Source organism: Aphelocoma coerulescens, chromosome 2, assembly GCF_041296385.1.
Source record: "Aphelocoma coerulescens isolate FSJ_1873_10779 chromosome 2, UR_Acoe_1.0, whole genome shotgun sequence".
Classification (NCBI taxonomy): domain Eukaryota; kingdom Metazoa; phylum Chordata; class Aves; order Passeriformes; family Corvidae; genus Aphelocoma; species Aphelocoma coerulescens.
In genome coordinates, this window is record NC_091015.1 from 41,115,457 (window position 1) to 41,138,170 (window position 22,714).

General features: G+C 39.5%; 1 protein-coding gene across 1 annotated transcript in view; it reads right to left on the reverse strand.

Moving 5' to 3' along the window:
* IGF2BP3 (insulin like growth factor 2 mRNA binding protein 3) overlaps nt 1-22,714 on the reverse strand; it is a 113,324-nt gene that overhangs the window by 77,356 nt on the left and 13,254 nt on the right. Inside the window, exon 4 of the mRNA XM_069007115.1 lies at nt 10,734-10,782. Coding sequence (XP_068863216.1) covers nt 10,734-10,782 — 49 coding nt within the window. The remainder of the gene's footprint in view (nt 1-10,733; nt 10,783-22,714) is intronic.

Here is a 22,714-nt window from a genome sequence, read left to right on the forward strand (position 1 = left end):
GAAGCAAGCCCCATTCCACTTATTAGCTTTCCACTGGTTTTACTTCAGTTTTTTTGTTTGCTTGGGTTGGAGGGGGGGGGGGTTTGTGTTGTTGTTTAAAGGAGCAAAGCCCAATACATACACAGAGGTCTCTGACAGCAACTACTTTCATAGAGTGAAACAATCTAAAATGAACAATGCACAGATTTAGTTCCTCAATTCTAAATCAATAAAAGCTTCCAAGAATGGACAAAGATAATCAAAGAATGGGAAACAGCTTCCAAAAACAGCTAAGCAGGCTCTACCTCTTCAGCATGGAAAAGAAAGGCTGAGGAATAGAGGTCATTAAAACAATAAGGAAAATAGAGAGGGAGAAAAAGTTAACAGAGCTATTACTTACTGTTTACTCTTCCTTCCAATACAGGAGCTGGGAGGTAGGTGGAAGTTCAAAGCATGTGAAATGGGATGGTTCTTCCTTCAACATGCCCTAAGACCACGCCACTTCACTGCAGTGTATTGTAGATGTCAGGAGTTTGCATGGTTCAAGAACATGCTTACCAGAAAATCTAGATTAGTTGCCCAAGTACAGACTCACGGGTTTTAGGTCAGTAGACATCAGGGCTGCAAAACACTAAAAGTAGCAGTAGACTGCTCTGGTGGACTATCACTACACCCTTGCCCTTATTCCTGTACCCCTCCCAAGGCACAGCAAAGGTGGGTTACATGACTATACATTAACCTCTCTTCTGACCCACTGTTGCAGATTCCATGTTCTTTATGCACAAACTGAGTAGAGTGGAAGAAGAATCATCAAGGCCACCCGAAGTTAACATTTTTCTATTCCTTTGGCTACTGTGAACAAGAGCTCAAAGTTTCTCCTACTATTGCCTGCGGAACAACTCTTTTTATGCATTTCCTTCAACTCTTTTATCAAATTACACAATAGGTAAGTCTGAATCAACAATCCCTGCTAGTGGCATCTTCTTTCAAGGCAGGTAACTGAAACAGTTCAGAACTTCCCAAGAGCAGGACAGAAGTAACTAGCTTCTTGATCACACTGATTTTACAACATTTGAAAGGCATTTTTGTTTATAAAATCATGTAGCTTTACCAGCGGCTTCACACATGCCAACAGAAAAGGCATAGACGTCTAATTTCTTCAGGAGTTTTTGGGCTGCACTCTCAGCATCTAAACCCAGCACTTTTGCAGAAGACCCAACACCAGTAGGAACTACTGGTTCCTTATTTGACAGAGAGAAACCTAAGTGAGCAAGATTTGGATGTCAGACAACATGAATAATTAATTAGGAGAGAGTAAATATCCATGTGAAAGACAAAGAAAAACTATGTCAATAGCTTTGACAGGGATAAGTACTTTTTTCTTATTAAAAAAGTACATTACTTCATAGACCAAAAACATACTTTGGGACTTTTGCTACAATTTGCTAATCTGAGGATGCAAGTTTCAGAAACTACAGTTTTCACCAAGTAGGCCCTCAGCATTTTGGGGTTTATGCTATTGGAGTACCAGAGGCAAACAAGATCAAACAATTACATGTGAAATGAAGCTCTTCCCAGCAGTGTGGTGGTGCTACTTATTTTGTTTCCGGGCTGTCTCACTTAAGGGTGGTTTGAACAGTGGCTTAATTTATCATTGTGTTTAAGGAAATTTATCCAGCAATGGCATACAACCTCTAAGATCTATCTGCAGATGCAATACCATTCCCAGGCATGTTTCCCCTGCTATATATATGGGTGACACTTGCAGAAGTCCCACATCCACCCTAACTTCCAGTAATGCTGCTATACTGAAAAACATTTGGGCTCAGAGGACAGTACACTATCTGGCCACTTTCTACATGCAGGGCAGAAAAAAGTGTCTGTGACCTGGCAGCAAAGAAAGTCAACAACAACCTGTATTAACAGGAACTTAGAAGCAATGGATGGAGCAAAGCTAATGAATACTGAGTAAAAGGGGGTAACCAATCACATGCAAATACTTAATCCAGTTTTGGGACCTCCAGTACAAGACACCCATTGAAACCTGTAATGAATTCAGTGAAGGGCCACCAAGATGATTGGAGACTGGAACACACCTCCAGTGAGGAAAAGCTGAGGGAAATGGCCATGTTGAGACTGAAAAATTGACAGCTTTGGGGGGAGCATAGCAGCAGCCTGCCCCAGAGGTCACTGAGAAGATAGACCCAAGCTCCTCAGAGGTGGAGGGTGGGAGAACAGGAGACAATGGGCTTGACACAACAGATGTCCTCACCAGGTATAAGGAAAACAATTCTCACCAGTAGGATAATTAATCCTTAGAACTGGTCACCCAGAGAAGTTGCATGAACTGCGTTTCTAGAGATCTCCAAGACCGGACAAAGCCCTAAGCAATGTGGTCAATACAGAGTGCTGATTTGAGCAGAAAGTTGGGCTGTAGACCTCCTGAGATCCCTTCCAACCTGAATGGTTTTGGAATTCTCAGAACAAACATGTTACAATGCTGGATAAAGTGGTTACCTCATGATTAAAGTGACTCCTTGAGTAGAAATTATAGCTAAGGAGTGCAACACCTTGACAACTGAGACCTTGAACAAAGGTCTTCACCAACACCTTTCTAGAACTGCAAATAAAAACTAAGGTTTGCTGGCTGGTTTCCCAAAAAGTTTTGAACCAAGAAAATTTCATGTGTCTGTTAAGTTTCTCAAGTTTTGGAGTCACTGCTAGTGACAGGGTAAACAAGTAACTATTATTCTAGGCTTGTGAGCAACACATTGTTTTAACAGTGCCGGCAACCCTGTGATGACAATGCCAAAATTCTTGCACACTAACAACTGTTGTAGGTATTAGAACATTTCTGAAAAGTTAAGAGATTAAAGGTTGTGATTTCCTTTATCCCAGAAGACCAAAAACCAGTAATGAAAACAGACTTTTTCTCATCTCAGTCACAGGACGATGGAGCAAATTTGGATGGGGGGAGAAATTTTGGTCAAACAGTTGCACTGAAACATTTCTTCTAGTTTTTAAACCCTTCTCTTAGCTATTTCTACCTCTGAATTCTGAAAGGAAAGTAACACACAGGGCTACAAATGCAGTCTCAAAAGGCAAATATTGTGCACGTATTAGCTGGAATGGCCACATTGAACACTTAAAACTCACCAGCTTGCTGTGTTTTGACAGAGCCCATCACAACCAAAAGCAACTCACACACTAATACAGGTATGTAGACAACTCACTGAATCACAAAGCTGTGGGGCTCAGACAAGGCAACAGATCAAACAATCTCAGGTCCAAATGGAAGCTTTCCTCCTCTCCTTGTGTATCCCCTCCACAGCATCTCACAAATCTTGCCCGAGGTCACTGCACCTTACTACTCAGCTTGCTTAAGATCATGGTCAAAAAGCTGAGACACCTCACAGCACCTTATTTAAAAGTTGCTCAGCCAAATTTCCTGCCTCCGCCATACAAGTCCTGTGGCTACCTGAACATCTACCCAACACCACATTTCCTGCAGCACAGCCCAAAATCTTCTACTTTGTCTTCTTTTGGCTTAATCACCTTGGCCACCTGGAGTAAGAGCAGCAACTTTTGCACCTCTGAACTAGGTCAGTCAAACAGCTCTGATCCTGTGAGTTTTTTGATTTCTCTGAAACAGGGTTTTAACACTATGACAGGTTCCTCTGGCTGGAAGACCTTCTGTATCTTCTAGGTGCTTAGCACAACAGAGCCCTGACCTCACCTCTAATTTCTCTACTCATTACTTCAGCTACTACAAGTTTCCTGGAGAAAGCTTTGTGTTAACTAATGCAATGCTACTTTTCTAAGCCTAGAACTATAACAGAAGAACAGCAAAATACCTTTATTAGGGACTTCCAGGATATTAGGTCTTACAGAGGGGCAGATGCTTAATAAAAGCATCACTATCAACTGTTTTTAGTAGGATTCTGACTTAAATGAAAAACTGCTGTAGTGAAAATATCAAAGAAAATTAACTTTGCTCATTAGATTTTTCCCCTTGTTTATAACAATGATATGACAATTATCAGCAGTGCTGTAACCAACACATTTGTATGAATAAATCAATCCAAGTGAGAAATATGCTGATTGCATATTTATCCAAGGACCTTCACTCCCACACCCTGTATTTTAAACACCTGCAAGAGGTGTTTATTACTTCACATATACCTGTAAATATCACCCCCTATAATTAAGCCAGGCAATTAAAATCCCAACATAAGCCAGTATGTCATCTGAAGTGCAAAACTGGGTGGTCTGCCACAGTCACTTTCATATATCAGATTGCCTCACCTGCAGCTAAGCCCAGCCAGATAATGGGCAATATATGCAGCTCAGGAAAAGCAGTTAATTCAGAGTGTGTGTCCCAGGTCAGCTAACAAAGGAAAGACAATCACCCTCTCTTTTCTTGATAAATCTCTCCAGTTTCTCATAATAACAGAATTAATTGGGGGAAGGAGGGGAATCGCCCTTCCAAAGGCTTTTGACACAGTCCCTTACAACAAACTGACAACAGTGACAACAGTACAACAGCAGGTGAGAAGCTGACCTTGGGATCACTGTCAGGTAAGAGTGATTACCAGCCACTGTCAAACTAAAAGGCTCCATTTCACAGGGTTTGCAGGGACTACACCATCTAGTGTCGTATCAGGTTCCTGTTCACTAAATTTGAAGATGGCACAAAGCTGAAATTGAGTGACAATATACCTGGGGACAAGAGCTCAAAGTGATCTTAAACTACAGAAACTACTCTGGAGAAGCCTCATGGGACATTCCCAGGTAAGAGACTTCAGAACAATCAATAGCCTAGCAATAAGAGTCTTGAGAAGAGATTGAAAGAACTTAAACTCCCTCCTTAACCTTCCCAAAGCATCATAGGTCTTCAAATATGTAAAAGACTGCTGCAGAGAGCAGAATAACATGCTCTCCTTTCATCTGCTGAGTAGGACAAGTAGTAATTGGCAAGAAATACAGCTTAGTGCCTGATGGAGCACTCTGTTTTCTGTTTCCTTCTCAAAGATCCCTACCAGAGATTCCCACACCTTGCAGGCAGCAGTGGATTTGTTCATGCCTAGCGTTCTGCTAGCATTTTTATAGCTAAACATTTTTATAGCACTACATTAAGTTAGAATTCTTGGAGAAAGATTGAGGTGAATGACCATATTTCAATATATTTTATACATCTTTACTGTTGATTCACCTTACTTCTAGAATTCTTTCCATTGTAGTTACAGCTCATTCCTGCATCTCCTCTTTACATCTTGGCTTTATGAGAAGTATCTGCTTTGTATAATCCTAACTTATTTTTAATTGCTGTAGTTTCATTGGCTTTCTTTTCCTGAAACCCAAAAGAATCCCACCTGTCCTCTTCATATCCTTGGTATTCTGAAATAGTCTGCATCTTAAGCAGGTACCATTCATCAAGATTAGTTTATACACTGCATCTCTGAAGAACAAATGATCCACCCCACAGAATTTAGCTGCTTCATTCCAAGCAGCAATACAAGCTACAACAGATCCTCAGGGCAGTTATGTGCATTGTAAGATTTCGAAACATTTGCTCAGTGAGAATCAGTCTCTATTCTTTTAATGAAACAAAGTTGTCTTACAAAATACACAGATAGGTGGAGATTGCTCAAATCTTTCTTGTATTGTCAGAAATCTCGATGCAGAACCCACGCTCACTTTGCTGCTCTAGAAATCCTTTTCCATTACTGCTTCTGCTTGGGAAATCTGAAACATTAGAGGTCTCAACATAACTATGAGACTTCATTTTTCATTTCCATGAAAAAGGGAGGAAAAGCAAACCCTGTTTAGTAACATTTTTTTGCCTTCAGAAGAGCTAAATCAGACCTTCCTTCCCACACATTTCTGTCCCCGAAAGCAACCTGCAAGTCTCACAGCAAAGCTAGGAATACACATTGACAGCATTTTTCTTGCTTTCTTTGCTCACTCAACAGGTTCACACTTCACAGGCTCGGCTTTAGTCTACCTTTTTTGTTACCAAGTTCATCAACACTATCTGTTTATCTGCTCCATCCAAACCGATAAGGAAATAAGCCCACAGAAGATAAGTGGGAACTCTTCAACAGCTACCTTCCTGCTGAGCCAGCAAGTGCCATTTCTGGCACCATCTGTGTCCTGAAAGTCTGTTCTCTAGTGTTTTATTCACTAAACATGGAAAAAATATTTGGAAAGAAAATCTCTTGAAGCATCTTCTACATGGTAGATGCTAGTTTTAAAATGTTTTAAAAGAAAGAGAAATAAAAGGGGTTGGCATTGCACAGTTCCTTCTCAGAACTCTACTCAAATTCCCATTGTGTTACATCAGAAACAAACTCTAGGTACTTCTGTTTTTTTCAATTTTAAATCACCTTACCTAGATCTCTTTCCAGAGGATGTATAATTTTGTCTTGCAAATACACCTCCAGTGCTGAATACACACTGGCTAAGTGGGAGAGTACCTGCCATTACAAATTAGGAGTCAAATCAGTACGTTACAGCCTGCAGTTCAGGAAAGAGTAATAAGAAATCTATTTACTTTTCTGCAGCAACCACAGAGTCAGAGTACTTGTTTTCAAAGAGTAAGAGATGAGACTGGTATATGTGGAGAATGGGAAGCAGGGATATTCCAAATTCTTCACTAGTCGTGATTCTTAGCATCAGTCTGGGCTTTGTACTTCAGGAGTAAGTATAGGAAAGGGGAAGAATACTACTACTACATACTACACTACTACTACCCACATACTCAAAGTGATGCACTAACCATTGGAGAGTTTGCTTCACAAAACAGACTTTTCAACGAGATAAAATGATTTATTTAAAAAAAAATCTGATCATGCACAAGTTCTCCAAATTACTAAATGGATACAATAACCTCTACAGGCAAATTATATGTAAGCAGCATGAAAGGAAGATTATGCATGCAGAAGTCGTGATGCTTCTATGGAACAGGTCACTGATCCAGAACCCTCAGAGACAGTCCAGTGAGGGAACAGGCAAGATGCAAGTGAACCCATGGATGAATAGAAAGCATGATCCTGGCTAATCCTCTACCAGTCCAGACTCCAACTGCAGTCTGAGGCACCTTCTACATTTTCTTAGTTCAGACAGAGATGCTGTCTTCCCTCCACACCTCCAGTTTCTCCTAGCTGGGCAAGGAGCACAAGAGTACACAACCCACACATACAGAAACCTGCAGAACCTTGCCAAAAATCTTGTGAAGTTCAAATTAATTACCAGACAAGTTTTGTACAAACTTAACCTTGAATGCCTTGGAATAAATTAGAATTTTATCTTTTACAGCTGCACTTTTCAAGTGAGCTCTTCAGGATAGCAACCTTGCGGTTTTGTTTCAAAGTAGTAACTCAGCAGATTATAGCAGTTCATTATCTGCCTTTTTCTCCACCACTTAGCTCTGAATATGGTCTAAAAGGGTTATCTTACCTTTTTTGCTTATATAATGATGGTCTGATAAGTGCATAGTGAGGTCTTACATTACACAGAGGAAACAACTACAAGCCCAATTGCTACGGCTGGTTTTAAGAGTCAGTATTTTAATCAGTAATGTCAACCTCCGTGAAGGAGAGCACCAGTTGGAATATTTTTGTCAAAAGGGGCAGCTAGAAAAGCAAATAACTTATCTGAATTTCTATACTTGGTTCCTGAAAAGTCTTGCTAATAAATGCTTGTTACTCCGTGGCCATTTATACCCCGTTTCCCTACCTATATGGAATCACTGTGGGCCAAGTGTCCTACCACAAATTTTCAGGACACCCAGTTACTTCCAAGGGGAAGTCAAAACTTCCTTATCACTAAAGTTCAATGTTTTCTCTCTTCTCTTCTACTAAAGGCACTAAATAGATGTGCATGACTGTTAGACAGGTAAGAGGGTACACCAGTGGAACAGTTCCTAGGTTTTGACCAGAAATGGATTTATTCCAGCATTCCATGAATCTCAAAAGCCAGCTTTTACCCACATGGATAACAAAGGACCAATATCAAGAGTTGGGCCCCTTCCTCAGGTGACAGATCTCAAAAAATTCTCAGTTCAAATTAAGCTTCAATATTCCCTGAAAATTTTTCTGCTTTTGGAAACCGGGAGGCAGAATTTCTCTGTGGTGCTCAGGAGTGGGAGCAACTTCCAAACTCTGTTGCAGATGAGCTACATTTGCGAACATTATGGATGCCTTCCTTATTATGAGAGGGCCCGGTGGGTGTTTTGTTATAAGCCAAGGGCCATCTCTGTGCACAGAGATGCTCACTGGGTCCCAGTCCCACGTGGCCCAAGGCATACAGGTGCCACGTGTGACACCCTGGCAACAAGAACAGCTGTGTGAAGCACTGAACTAGAGGCATGCACACTGACTTCTAGGGGCACTCCCACAGGCTTTATAATGAGCTTGTTTTTATAAAGAAAAAAATGAAAACAAGACAGTTACTACAGCTTTTGCAAAGAATGGCACTGTAACCTTCCTAATAGCGGCTATACCAGGGAAAAACAATTCACAAGAACATTTCTGCTGTTCTTTTCACATATCCTATGTCACAGTAAAAGGAAAGGTGTTGAAGAGCACAAAGTGTGGTTTGTGTTTCAATATGGAACATACAGGAGGGCTGGTACAATAACTAACCTAGAGACTTCTTTCATCAGTTTTTTTTTGGTCTGGTTTTAAGGATTTCACACCTATTAGAAGTCAGTCTTGATTCAAGCAATTAACAAAAGGGTGATGAGGCAAGCAAATTGGCACAGAGGGACTATAAGACACAATCTAAGTAAAATCACTCCAGCTGCTACACATGCACCCTCACACACCATCCACTCAGAAAATATTACGCAAGAACATTGCTTCAATATAAATACTTCTCTGTATGTACACATTTCTACTCTCCCCACTAAGAAAGACTTTTTTTAAGAGGGAATCGTCAAAAACTTTCTTACAGAGTTCAAAGGAAGTTTTTTTCAAGGATTTTAACACCAAAAAAAGATATCGAAACACAAGGTAAACTGACATGAGGATTCCCTAATGAATTAAATCACCAGCACCGTTTTAAGGATATACAAAGCTTACCTGCTGAAGTGCAGAGGTGCCAGACCACCAGCACTTACAAAGAAAAACTTTAGGAAGTTAGTGGACAAACTGTACTTGGCAGGCAACCCTGATGTTGCAAGAGAATTTTAAAAAGTATTGTAGAAATTTTGGGGGCCTATAAATTCTGCACTCAAAGGGTCAGGTCTGTTACAGTAACTTGAGGACACCTAGGCAAGGGAGAGATGATGCTAAGAGGGACAATTTTAACTCTTCCTTGGGAACTTTAGGAAGACAAAGTGTTCTTAAAAAGATGGACAGAGAAAACATCTGTCTGAGACCAGATGTCACCACAGAAACTGCAACAATGGAGAAGAGGGATCATTTAAAAGTCAGAAAGCAGATGGGAAACAGGGTAGATACCTGTAACATATGAGCCATATTAACTGCATGTGTAAGGAGTCATGAGCAGGTAGAAGCATTTTTAAGTAGTCTGCTCAACAGTACCTTCTGTTAAACATCTGTGTATTCACATCTGAGTTGTATGCCTCTGCTCTGATGTTTACTATTCCTACAAAAAATCCTCAGAGTAATTTTGTACCAAAAAATAAGTTAATCTTCAAATTAGTCAGCCTCAACCATTTCTATTACTACTCTTCCCAGAAGCCTGACATAAAAAAGCAGTTATGAAATTGAAATAAAAGATATCAAGTGGGTGCTGTTCAGCAGAGGGGTATGCAAGGCTTGGGAAGTACAGAGGAAAAGCTCACATGGACAGCAGGTACCAGAAAGGCAGGCTGGAGCAATGAGAGGTGATGTGTGCTGGTACCTTACAGAGACCTTGTGGTTGACAGCCTTGATTCAACACACCAATGCCTCCATTTTCCTTCAAAGCTAGGAGGCAATCAGGCAGAGCAAACAAAGAAGCAGCTGCAGATGGAAAGTCAGATGACAGCAACAGACCAAACCTGCTGGAGAACAATGCTGCTGGAGCTGTATCCCCAAACCCTCCACCCTCTAACTTCCCTAAGGCAAGAGGATGACTTACAACTAATAAAACATGAAAAAACATTTTATACACATATAAGGTAGAAAAACAGTAAAGAAAACAGATCTATCTGTTCTCACAGTAGTCCACCTACTGCAAAAATTAGAACACTACTTGTGGAGTGTAAACAGCAATTATGTATTATACTGGTGAGAGCCAATAACCAGAATACTGTGAATGACCAATTTGCCATAATTGGGTAAAAGAGTAAGGAAAAACAGACAGACAAAAGCCTCCAAAAAACCCCACGCCCACACCACCCAAAGGACCAGAACTAAATTTCTGCTTCTGTAAAGGTTTTTGACTAAGTATTTAAATATGAACTTTTATCAAGTTTACTGAACTCATACACCAAACACCAGCAAGGGCCAAAATGGACAAGCTTTCAAAAAGAGAGTGACTGCATCAGGAAGTTAGCATTCACCAAAGAATCCATTTCAACATTTTTTATGGTTAACTTGGAGAACAGAAATGAAGGCAGTTATCTGAATTGCTTAGAAGGCTCTATTGTTCCCTCTTCCAAAGGATTTTTCCCTAGAACAGAATGGGTGGTGTGTGCAAAGCAAGTGAAAGGTGGGGGAAGGGGAAAAGTCCTGTGGATAAAGAAAGAAACAGAAACATAGTTTTTAAGCAAAGATATAATTTTTTTTTAAGTAACTTCCTACCTCCCACTGCAAGTGAGGCGGGATATTCCTGATCTGAAGCTTCCGACTCCTGCAGATAAATTAAAGAAAATAGTTTTTAAAAAAACCCAAAGAAAACATTATTGCAAAGATAGACTATACATAGCAGTGTCATACATTTAAGCATCTGTCATACTAAAAGGGGCAAAACCAAATACAGAATTCAAAAAAACCAACAGAACGCTGAGGGGGGAATGTCAGGTCAAAATCATTTCAAGTCCAAAGAACTGTTGCAGAAATACTTGTTACACATTTGACAGCTGTTACATTTCATGAAGCCTCCACTTTTCTTAAGGAGTATTTCTATTTTAGCTTTAAGGCCTTCAGTATCTAATTCTCTGTTATAAATGGGTGTGACAATCCCATGTATATGTGCTGGGCTCTCCTTCACACACTTTTAAGAGTTTGTTGTTATTTTGTTTTTTAAATTCACCACGATGATACTTCAGAATGTTACTTTACTTCAAGGTAAGGAATATAAATTTGAATAAATACATTTGTTCTAATATTAAGCTTTTCATTAATCTAATGATGGACTATTTCCTAATATTTACATGACTAAAATTCTTCATCCCTGGTTACGAGGAGAGGGTAAGAATCAGTAAATTCATTGTATTTTCACCCCAAATTTACATCAGTTTTTACTTATCTAGTAAACAAAACATTCACTTTGAAGTGCTACTGCAAAGCCTGGCAGTGTGCTGGCTGCCTTCACAGCCAAGTCTTTTGTCTCCTCCCTTCCCCCAAAGTGAGAGAACAAATAAATGCCAGAGATGCCACAAAACCCTTGGGATTTACAAGAATGTGTAGATTAACACAGTTTCGGCTAGGCTCAGGTATGTTGAGCTAGTAGGGTCAGCCTGGCCATCCCGGGAAGCTTTGGGGAAGGGAGAGAGGACAAGAGAGCAGTCGAGGCTTAGAACATCTCAACTGCATTTTGGTACACCAAAGCAGCTAAAATAAGTGTCTTGTGTTCAAACACTTAGTTCTGCCTCACATTTTAATTGCTCAATAATGACCTCTCTCAGAAAAAAGTGCTTCACATTTTAAGGACTTTTTATAACAGTTAACTTTATACAAGCCAGTGAAGTCTTGAAGCAAAACAAGTTTTAGAGATGTTCCTGTCTCGCAATAAAATCAAAAGCTTTCCTTTTCGCCCCCAAATCCTTTTAAAATACACTCCTTTCCCTAACACCACCACCTACCCAGGCCTGCAGTGAGTGTTTTACATCTTGAAATGCTCTTCTCAACAGGTTTTGTTCAAGGCACAAGCAGAGGTTACAGCACAAAGCCGCCTTGCCCAAACCACTCCTCATGTGGAGGTGTCACCCCCAACACTACAGCGACTGTGAGATCAAGAAACAAACGTGCTTTGGCCAGAAAATAGAAACAGGTCTTAGTTTTGTAGCATTTCTCAGCTGTTTTCACTCCCTCTCAAGCAAGTAGGAGCATATTTCAGCATTTGATCATATAAATAGGCGAGGAAGGGAGAACGAAAACCCAAACCACACACAACCCAGTTAAGGTTTCATTTTCAATAAAGCAAGGAAAGTCAGGAGCTGCTTCACTAATAGGGAGGGCAGAAAATTTCCTTGAAGTCTGCAAAGTTTTCCTTAGCCTGTCATCTCAGCTAGCAATACTGCTACAAAACAGTTGCCCTAAAATAGTGATATACTGCTCCGAAACATCAAAATAATCTCACACAGCAACCTGAAACTTGAAAGCTGGGTCCTGAAGTAGAACATAAAAGGGGATGCTCATTCAGTATTAAAAATACTGGGAAATTTTAATACAGAAAAACCCCAAACCACAAAATTGGCACCCAATACACTATTCAGTGTGCTTCAAACTGTGTTGTGCCATTACTCTCTCACACTTGTAGATTCAAATTAAAACTCATGAGTTTCATTGCAAGGATCTGAGCCCAACAACCCTGCAACCATACCAACAGCAGGTTTCACTCCAGCTCCATGCCCAAGTTTGGCCACCAATGCTCACACTGAGCAGGGTATATCCACTGATGAGAAGGGGGGAAGCGGGGTAAGTCCTTTCCAGAAACACTTATACAAGTTTCACATTTCGTTTCAGAAGGAATACCTACATATCTTCTCTACTGCTCAACACCTGAAAGATGGACCAAAACAAAGCAATCTGTGCTTTTAGTCATCTAATGCTGAGGACTAGCACAAGGTTTGGCATTGGGTTTTTTTCTTCCCACATGACTTCAAGGGACTGAAAATTTTGATACAATTTTAAATTTTTGCCAGCCAGCACTTGTAGTACAGAAATAACCTGAACATCCTGAAAAGGAGAAGGAAGGGAGACTAGTAAGGAAGAAATGCCACCTTAAAATTACTAGTTCCCCTGCCACATTCACAAACAGCAATAGAAAATGGCAAGCTAAGTACAAAACTAGTTGTGCACCTCAATTTATGGCAATAGTGAGACACCTATTGTACAAAACTCAAAGGTCACTTCAAAAATACGAGCATAGCTATAAACATATCATTGAATTTGGAACTATTTGTACCTTCATCAGTTTCTTGGCTGCAAATAATTTTAACTTGCCACCTAGCGCACAAGTTTGAAATCTGGTGTTTACTGATGCATGTGAAAATTTAATCTTTTTTTTTTTGCATTATTTCTGTATCACAATTAGCAATAGGAAAAAAACATAATTGAATAAATCTTTGCATGGCTAAGAGAGGAATCATACAAAGCCAGCATAAAAGGTCATGGACACATTTGAGATTTTACCGTTTCATTTACTATTAGCCCCTGTCAAAGAAGTCCTAAGAGCTTCTTAAAGAATGCCTAAAAGTACACAAAGCTTGTACCCTCTTTCCCCCTCTTCCCTTCTCTACACACAAGAAGGATAGGCAGAAACGACCTAGCTGTTTTTGTGTTCGCAGGACCAGAACGAGCAGCGAGCAGACAGAGAGCGACCGTCTCCCACGTGCTGCGAGAACTTGCGGATGCAGCTCCCGGCTTGGAGATCGCTCCTCCCGCTCTCCTCCCGCACTTCGGCAGCCCCGTACAGCTCCTCGCTGCAGGGCAGCACCAGTGATTTTGCAGGCACTCTCTCTCTGCTGCCTGCACGTGAGTCCACAGAAAGCCAGCTCTCGAATTCCTCGAGAGAAATCCCAAACCAAACGCAAGAGGATAGCAAAGAGTAAGGGACAAAGCTGGGTCCTGACTGAATCTACCGGAGCAGCAACAGCTTCCACGAGGATGTATTCTGAGTTCAGCAGGCACTCTTTTGCACAGGGTCAAAACTCCACACAATAGATGGAGAAAGGAAAAAGTATGGACCATCTTCCTGGAAATACACTCCCATCTCAGGCACCATCAGCTCTTTCAGGATGTTTTCCATTTTCCTCATGATCCTGTTTTCTTTGGCAAAATATGGCATATGCAAAGATCCTATAGCTATAAATACAAATATCCCAGGCAGCAGAATGCTACAGAGGCTTTGTTATGTTCTGCTTTGAAATAATCTCAAGTTTTGTTACTTTATGACTACTTGCAGTCACACCAACTGGGTAAAACAAGAAATAGTCCTTTCTCATCCCATGAAGGTCTTTTACTACAGTAGTTTCATTTAATATATAGCTCACCTAGTCTTAAATCCTTAGTAAAACCCTGCCAGCATCTCTCATCAATGTCACTCATGTAAGCCTTGTGTATGCACTTTTTCCAGTTTAGGCAGATTTCTTACTTCATTTTTCCCATGCTAAATAGGCATTGCAAATAGATGTCAACTGAAAAAAAATCTGGGCAAATAAGGTTTGTGCTCTGTATCATACTAAGGTTTTGGAAAGCTACTTATGTTCACAGTATGTGAACAGGTATTCCCACTCATTTCTCTTTTTCAAAGATGCCCAATAAAAAGTGTTTTGGGTAAGAAGAAAAGAGACTTCTCTGGTTTCTCTACAACGTCAGTCCATAAGCAATTGTTTGGCAAGAACTTACTTTTCTTAAGAAGAATTGCACACATTCCAATTCTTATTTTCAGGTAACTAGCCAGGTAACAGAATTCAGCTACTTTAAGCCACTGCTGATGACCATATGCCAACATATTTATTCTGGGGATGTTAAGACCTGGAGCCTTGTATTTGGGGGACATGAATATCTCTGCAACACTGAAAGCAAGTAAAACAAGCAGCCATCATGTGCAAGGCAAGCAGCATACTTGTGCTGCATGTGTGTGCAGAGACAAAGGGCAAAGTACCATAAAGATGGCTAATTTACTAAAAACCATCTTAGTGATCTCTGAAGGGGTAAATTTCTCTTATGTGAATACAGAGAACAAACATGCACAGGGACACTCAGTGCTCCCAACCCACAAAAACCCCCTACACATGTGAAACAATACTAAACGTGTCTTAGGAAAAAGATGGGAGAAAGAAAATATTGAAATTGTGGCTTTTCTTCTTTATTTCTTTTACATATATACCCTTTTCTAATCTCTCTGCCCTCAATATACACCAGGTTTTTTTCCTTCAATATATAGAGTTCCCCTTAAGTTAAAAGGGTCTCAAAAATGTCTAGTTTTGCATCCCTGTATAAAATCTCACAGTATACTTTCACTAACACAATCTCACTATATGCTCTATACATACAATGTTTAGCAAAGGCAAATCACATCAGACCCACACCTCCCCTTAAGGGAAAATAATTTTAAATAAGAGAAGATAGACAATTATAAAACAAAGAACAATAAAGTATCATGCTTTTCCTCACAGTCGCAATTTTTTTTTTGTATGTCAAAGATGTGTCAAAATTTTACTATTTCAAAGGGAAACAAACACAAGTATTGAAGTGAGTGCACTTCCACACAGTTGTACCTACACTCTTACCAGACCCTTCTGACCATCCTCCCTCCCCCCCAGAGACATGCTGCCTCCTACTCCTCAATTCCCACTTCTCAACAATAACACCACTTAATAGTCTCTTATTTCAGTAGTCATATGAACTACACACAACATTAATGCCTTAAACCCACAGAGCACAAACTTACTCCTTTTAAACAAGAGACTATGGAAAAAGAGTTAAACACATTTGAAAGGAGATCAAGTGAACATCGACAATGTTAGTCCATTCAACTGTTTGAACTCAATACCTATGGGATAGAAAGCAAATGGTCTACCTTTTCCACTCTTAGGAACATGCAAAGAGCAAATGCTTATTCATTCCATCCGTTCTAGGTCTGTACTGCCGTGCTGGTTACCTGGAAGAAGTCTTGGCACCTCACATCACAGGTGCAGAGTGTGCCAATACCCACCAGCACCGAGTGCTGGTACCCCCCAGTGCTGCGTCCCAGCTCGTGGCCCCCAGCTCTGACAGCTACACATGATGCCACTGCAAACCCACTCACCAAAACAACCGTTTCTCTCCCCGAACTCCAAAGAATGGCATGAAGACAAAAATTGTCATTTCTGAGGCTTACTTCACTGACAACCCAAACTGAACATAGACAGCTGGAGATGAAATGTTAAAAAAACACCACACAGCAAAAAGCCTTCTATGGAGTGTGGGTAACGCCATACGGTAAGAAATGAGTTCTGTATAAAAAGTCCTGACAGGAACAGCCTTAGAAACAAACTTAGCAACTCTTATGGCCAAGTGGAAAACTCCTGGTAATCGACTAAATTATAGGGGAAGGGAAAGAGGTGTCTTATTGTTTACTGTGCAGCCAGCAAAATAAAAACAGGCAAGAAAAAACCCACACAAAAGCTACCCCCACACAGAGTTCATTAGTTTCTCCCCCTCGGGTTGCTTCAAGTAGCTGATGCTTGGGCACAACAGAGTGAATCAGTGTTTTTAATGCTCTTCTAGAGGGAAGAAAGGAAAAAAGAAGCCAAGTTTACAGGATAAAATAAATAATCCTTAACTCTCAATTCAGATCAGCGTGGCTAGGGGGAAAAGCAGTAGTTTCTAGTTACAGGGCGAGAGAGGGGGAGTTCTCATTATTTTCTTTGCAGTAAATGTAGGTAATAACACAGACTGAGCCACTGGAGTGGCTTGTCCTGCAAGAGGTGCTGCAGTCTCTGCCTGCACCCCTCTTCACACTGAAATATCACGGGTTTAAGCAATCTTTTCACTCTAAGTTGTTCATATTTGATTCCTGAAAGTATCTAACAAACAGCAGTAAGTCCATTCTAAGCCATCTTTTTATAGAAAGTTTTAGATGCATATATATTCATGCAATTATATCTCTCAATATGCTTTTCCCTAACAAGTACTTCTGATAAATACAAAACCAAAGGGTCACACTTCCCACCTAAAATGAAGGCATTCTGAATTTCTTTCTAAAACAAACTCAGGTTCAGTTAACTGACAAACAGAGGTGCTTATATCACTTATATTAAAAGGTATTTAATTTCCAGCATCTATTACAAGGCACGCTGATGACACAGTTACTATATTTTATCCAATCAGGCCTTTAGCTTGTGAAACAGACAGATCGTCTTGAACTTACCTAGCAGGAGAAAGGAGAAGGGTTTCAAATACTGACTTGTTAAGAAACATCACCACTTTTTATTTCTACACACTGATCTGGTCAGCACAATACTTGAAGAGGAAATGTTATTGCTCCAATTTCAGACCCAATTCCGCAATTCAAGCAGACAAAGCTTGGCTAAGCCACAGGCAAAGTGCAGCAATACTTCTCTTTGTGTTGACTCATTTAATCCCAGACCCAGATTTAAAAGCAGTCTGTACTACCACTCAGAATAAGGATCTTCCATAAAATTCAGACAAAAAAAAATTTTCTCAAAGCTTATGCAAGACATAATAGTTGGCTCCTAACTACACTTTTCCCCTTTCATCTTGCACATACAACCCACCAAAGCAGCCGCTTTGGAGAGGTGCATTATCTCAGCATTCAGAATGAAAATATGACTCTTGGATTACCTCACAGCTCCCTCTGTGCTGATGATCAAATTTCCTACCACTGCCTGCACACCATGGGATTTGTTTACTACCTCTCCCCAGGACGAGCAGTCAGAAAGCCGAGCGCGGGGCCAGCGCAGCCGCGCAGCTCCACGCCCCAAAGCCACCAGCCCAACCAGTGGGCACCGGGCTGCGCTCTCCTTGCAGGAGTAACCTGAACACTCTGAAAGGATCTGCACCTTTGTGAACGGACTGATAGCTCAAGAAGAACAGCCAGAAATTGATGTTGGCACATCCAAGTCACATCATGTGAAATGGGCAAATCAAGCAGTGTAAGCCCAGCTTACACTGGTAGGTCTCGTGTTTATGTGGATAACCTGGATAGTAGGCTCTCACCTGCTACCATTTGCGTCAGGATTTTAGCCCAACAATTCCTCACATCACTAATTAGACTAAAAGCTTATATTCATTATTTTTAAATTCCCTTGAGTGGAACATAAAGGCATTAAAAAAAAAAAATTCTGAAGTTTCTGCCATTACCATATTAATGCTGAATTTCTCATTTAAAAAAAACATTCGTTTTTCAGGTGTTGTTAATGAGAGAAGGCTGTTAAGATTTTTTTTTTATATATAGAGAATTAAACACTGCTTTAAATCTAATGGGAAGTTTTAGTGTCCTTTAGAAAAATAGGCCCACCTTTGTGGCTTGTGACACTTATGGTTGGGTTGGTTTTGAGATTGGTTCCTCCCCCTCCATTTGGGGTAGGGTGGGGGTATATGTGTGTTTTTCCTAAATGTCACATTTTAACCTTCCCTCCTCCTCTGAGCAGGGGTCTCTATTCCTTAAGCAACTGTGCTATGCAGCTGATTTTGTTGACCAAACTTTTTCAAGCTATGGTCACTTGCCATTTATTCTCTCACCACACCACTAACTTGCAACTAACTGGGATGTGGATAAAAATGAAAATACCCATGAGGTGCATGAAAGACTGAAAATAAACACTTTTAAAAGCAAAAATACTTCTAAGCATACAAAGAAAATTTGTTTACTTTACTTAGTATCCTTAATGGGACACAGTACTCAGCTTTTATCTTTCTTCTCCCCGCCCTTCATTTTCTTCAGCCACCAAAATAGCCAAAGGCTTCTTCTCTCCCATCACCTGTTTTCCTAGTGCCCACAGGGCCTGCTACTTGAAGCAGTCACTATTTTCCATTACAAACTAGCTATGAAAATCTACATCAGCTGTAAGAAGAAGCCACAGACTGAAACTTTCACAGGGTGCCCCTGCAGTATGTGGCCATATTAGGGGCTGGGGAGCAGTAGATTATTAAAAAAAAAAATTCTTTTCTCCTTTTTTCCCCTAATTTCCAATGAATTCATCTCCCTTTAAAGAGCCCAAGGAGCAAAAAGGAATGGCGAAGGATATTTCAGAGTCACTCCTGAAGCAAAAAAAAAGTGCAATAATTAAAAAGCCAACAAGATACTTTGTTCTAAGCAGCTGCTGTATACAGCCTCACAGTGTTTTTATTTTGCATGTCTTCCCTACTACTGTCTCTTACTCAGCAGGAGTTTGCCAACCAGTCAGAAACCCAATGGAAATAAGTGACACAGATATCATGTACTATGTAAAATTTTGGCAACTTTTTTTTGGTATGGGAGGTATGGCACCAGATTAGATCTCATCTAACAATAACTCAGTGATTCACCCTTCTCAGACTGAAATATCTAAATAAAATTAGCAGCACTCATAGACGAATTCGGTAGCCACCATGCTGCTGAGACCAACTGCTCAACCACGAGCCTGTGTGTGCAGAGAACATCGGAAATGCTTTCCAGATTCCTTACACCACAGCGATAGACCGGGAGTCCAACCTATTTTGGTCTCTTTCAGGTCACACTTAAGGGAAACTACAGTTGTTCATACTCAATTTGAGTTCACAGTATGCTCCAGATTAAACAAATTCAGTTCTGGCTGCAGGGGGAGGACTGGAGGGGAAACAAAATAGCAAGAGTTGCTCCTCCTGTACACTTAATAGCATTTAATTGCAAGACCTCTGTTACACAGTCTCAGCATTTGCTCCTTTTTTTTTTTTTTTTTTTTTGCTATCAAATATCAGATTTAAAAGTTCAGGTTGAGAACAAGCTACTTCAGAAGTTCAACTGAGTGTGGCATTAGGGTAGTTCAGGGACTCATCCCACTTCACCACCACCTCGCTGTTTCACACCACACATGCAATTTTTAAAGAAAAGTCTGTTTGCTGCCTCTCTCAGGCTGCTTTACAAAAACTGACACAAATTAATGTCCATTTCCTAAAAGGATCTCAATAAACAAAGATCACTGTGGGGTCTAGGAAAGGGAAGCACAAACACTCGTGCTGCTGAAAACACCATCTAATTTCAAAAAGCTTATATGCTGTAACTAGAACAACTGAAATATCTTCTTAGTCTGGTTTTAAGTGTATGTGTAAACTTCAGCTACCATACTGGCTCCCTGACATTTTCGAGTCTCTTCCACGATATAAAAGGATATCAACAAGGGTAAACTACTCAATTTAGGCAACTGTCTATATAATAATACCTAAAAATATGAATAATAGTCCTAGTGCTTAAAAGAACAAAACAAACTAAAAGTAAAATTAACAAATGCGCAGAGTAAATCAACGCTTTCAAATGTACAGCCACAGGTTTCAGGATCTTTCCAGAGTTTAGAGCCACTCCAAGAATTGAGAGTGTGTGTGCACATGCATGCGTGGCTTTCGCTCTGTGTCCATACTGACTGAAACTTCCATTTTTATTATTGTTTTTCAGAAATAGGTATATTAATCAACCCTGCAAGAGGACAGCTGACATGATAATTGAACATTTGAAAGAGACTATGCTCATCATCTGATGTTCCAGCAAAGCCTAACAATGACTTGCAGTTAATTTGCTCACACGACAAAATTCTTTTTTTTTTTTAATTAAAAAAAAAATGTCTACCTTTCAATCTCAAGATTGAAATCAAGAAAAAATTTTAAAGTACTGGAAAGATAAATTGTTTCTTTTAAATCTTCTAGACCACACTAACAGGAAAAAAGTAGAATACTTCTGCTTTACAGCAGAAATGTCAAGTTTACTGCACATTTCCTATTATCTTTAAAATAAATAAGTTCTTCTGTCTCAATAGCTTCAGTGTAATAAGCCTTATTAACACAAGCCTAAAACAAACTTTCAAAGTATAAATTGATGCACACTGTAGCCAAGACTGCACAGATACCAATGCTCACTTTGATGCTCTAGTCATTATTTCACTAGTACACTTTGTTGAACTGATGGAATACCAGCAAGAAGAGCACTCAAGTGCTGGCCCTTACTAATGGCAATTCCACGTGGCCTTAAACTGATTAAGTGACCTAAATCAGATGAGATATAACACCTTCACCAGAGGAGTGCTAGAATGCATGGGGCTTGCACTATCAGCACCAAATAGCTTCCCTTCCCTTCTCTTGCCCTGTCAAAACCCAAAAGTCATCAAAAGTACCACTCTGCTGTTTGACTTGTAATTTTTATGCTGAATGTCAATAGATGCAGAAATTTCTTTCTTAAATGCCATTGCTTCTCCTATAGTCTTTTTACTTGCAAGAGAAACAAATTTGGTGTATGGTTTTCAAACATTATTTTCACTTTTTAAAGTAATTTTCTCTGAAAAATTGTCCTCCAAAGGTTTAATCCTATTCAATTACACAAAAATTTTGTGTGAGAACAGCAACAAATGATATTAGTTCATAGCTGTACTTTCAGAAAAATGTTACATCTTATTTAGAAGACCTGCATATTCTCCCCCCAAAACATTTTATTCCCTTGAAGTATAGAATGCACCATCCTTCAGCTGGTGCATAGAACTAAAGAGACACACCACGCACACATGCCTAATATTTTTAACATAAAGGTGTGATCTAAAGACTGGTTACCAAAAAAAAAAAATTTAGCTTTTTAGTTGACATGTTTTAAGAAGTTAAATTTATACAGTAATAACAACCATAGAGATTACTCTTTTTTCCTTTCTTTTTTTTTAGCAATAAAGTTTGGTCAGGGTAAGTATATCTACACAAGTAAATCCCCATGCACAGTAAATAATTTGCACTGCCATAGTTAAAGCATCACAGATTGTATGCAATGAGTCCTTTGCAATATTTTATATTTACTTAATAGAAATGCTGTTAATTATATCTTGCATTAAACTTCATTTTTAAGAATTACCAAAACAATCTTCTGTGCTTTTGTCATAGCAGCTTTGATTAGTGCACACGGGCTTACATAGTATAATATATGAAAGCAATCCCTGAGCTTTCATACCAGGGCTTGATTAAAGCCTTAGAGTATCATTTCATTCTGTTCAACTGGAAAAGTCAACAACTAAAATTCAATTGTTCACTGACTTTAAATTATGCAACATTTCAATTCTACAATTTCTTTCAAAGGCAAGTTATGCTGAAAAACTGCTTGTATATAAGAAGTGTAATTGTATTTTCTTTAGTAACCTTTACAGTAAATATATTATAATCTCCCCCATGTTAGTTATACTATTAAAAAATCTGCCCTGACTTTAAGGAGTGGTATATAGAGCAATTATAGGATAAATACTATCACCTTTTAAATAATTTCAGTATTTTTAATTTCTTTTTCACAGAAAACAGAATATAGCACATGTTTTGAGGATGAATATCACAGATAGCACTGATTTTTTCACTGTCATTGTAGATTTGAATACACTGCCATGACCAGAGAACAAAAAATAGTTTACATTTCTGCACTGGAAAGTGCACTCTTTACATAGCATTTAACATTGACATTATTTTAGTTCACTTCATATTAAACTAAACAAAATTATAATTTTGGATTAGTTACTTTTAAAGCAGAGAAAAGCATATGTCATGCCATGGCTAACCAGTTAAATCGTAAGTATAATTTATAAGTGAATCATCATTAACATCAAGATTATTTGCATTTAGTAAGTTGCAGTTTTCAAAGACATGGCATTTTACTGGGTATTTAAATCAAGATTATGAACAAAGTTCACATGAATGAA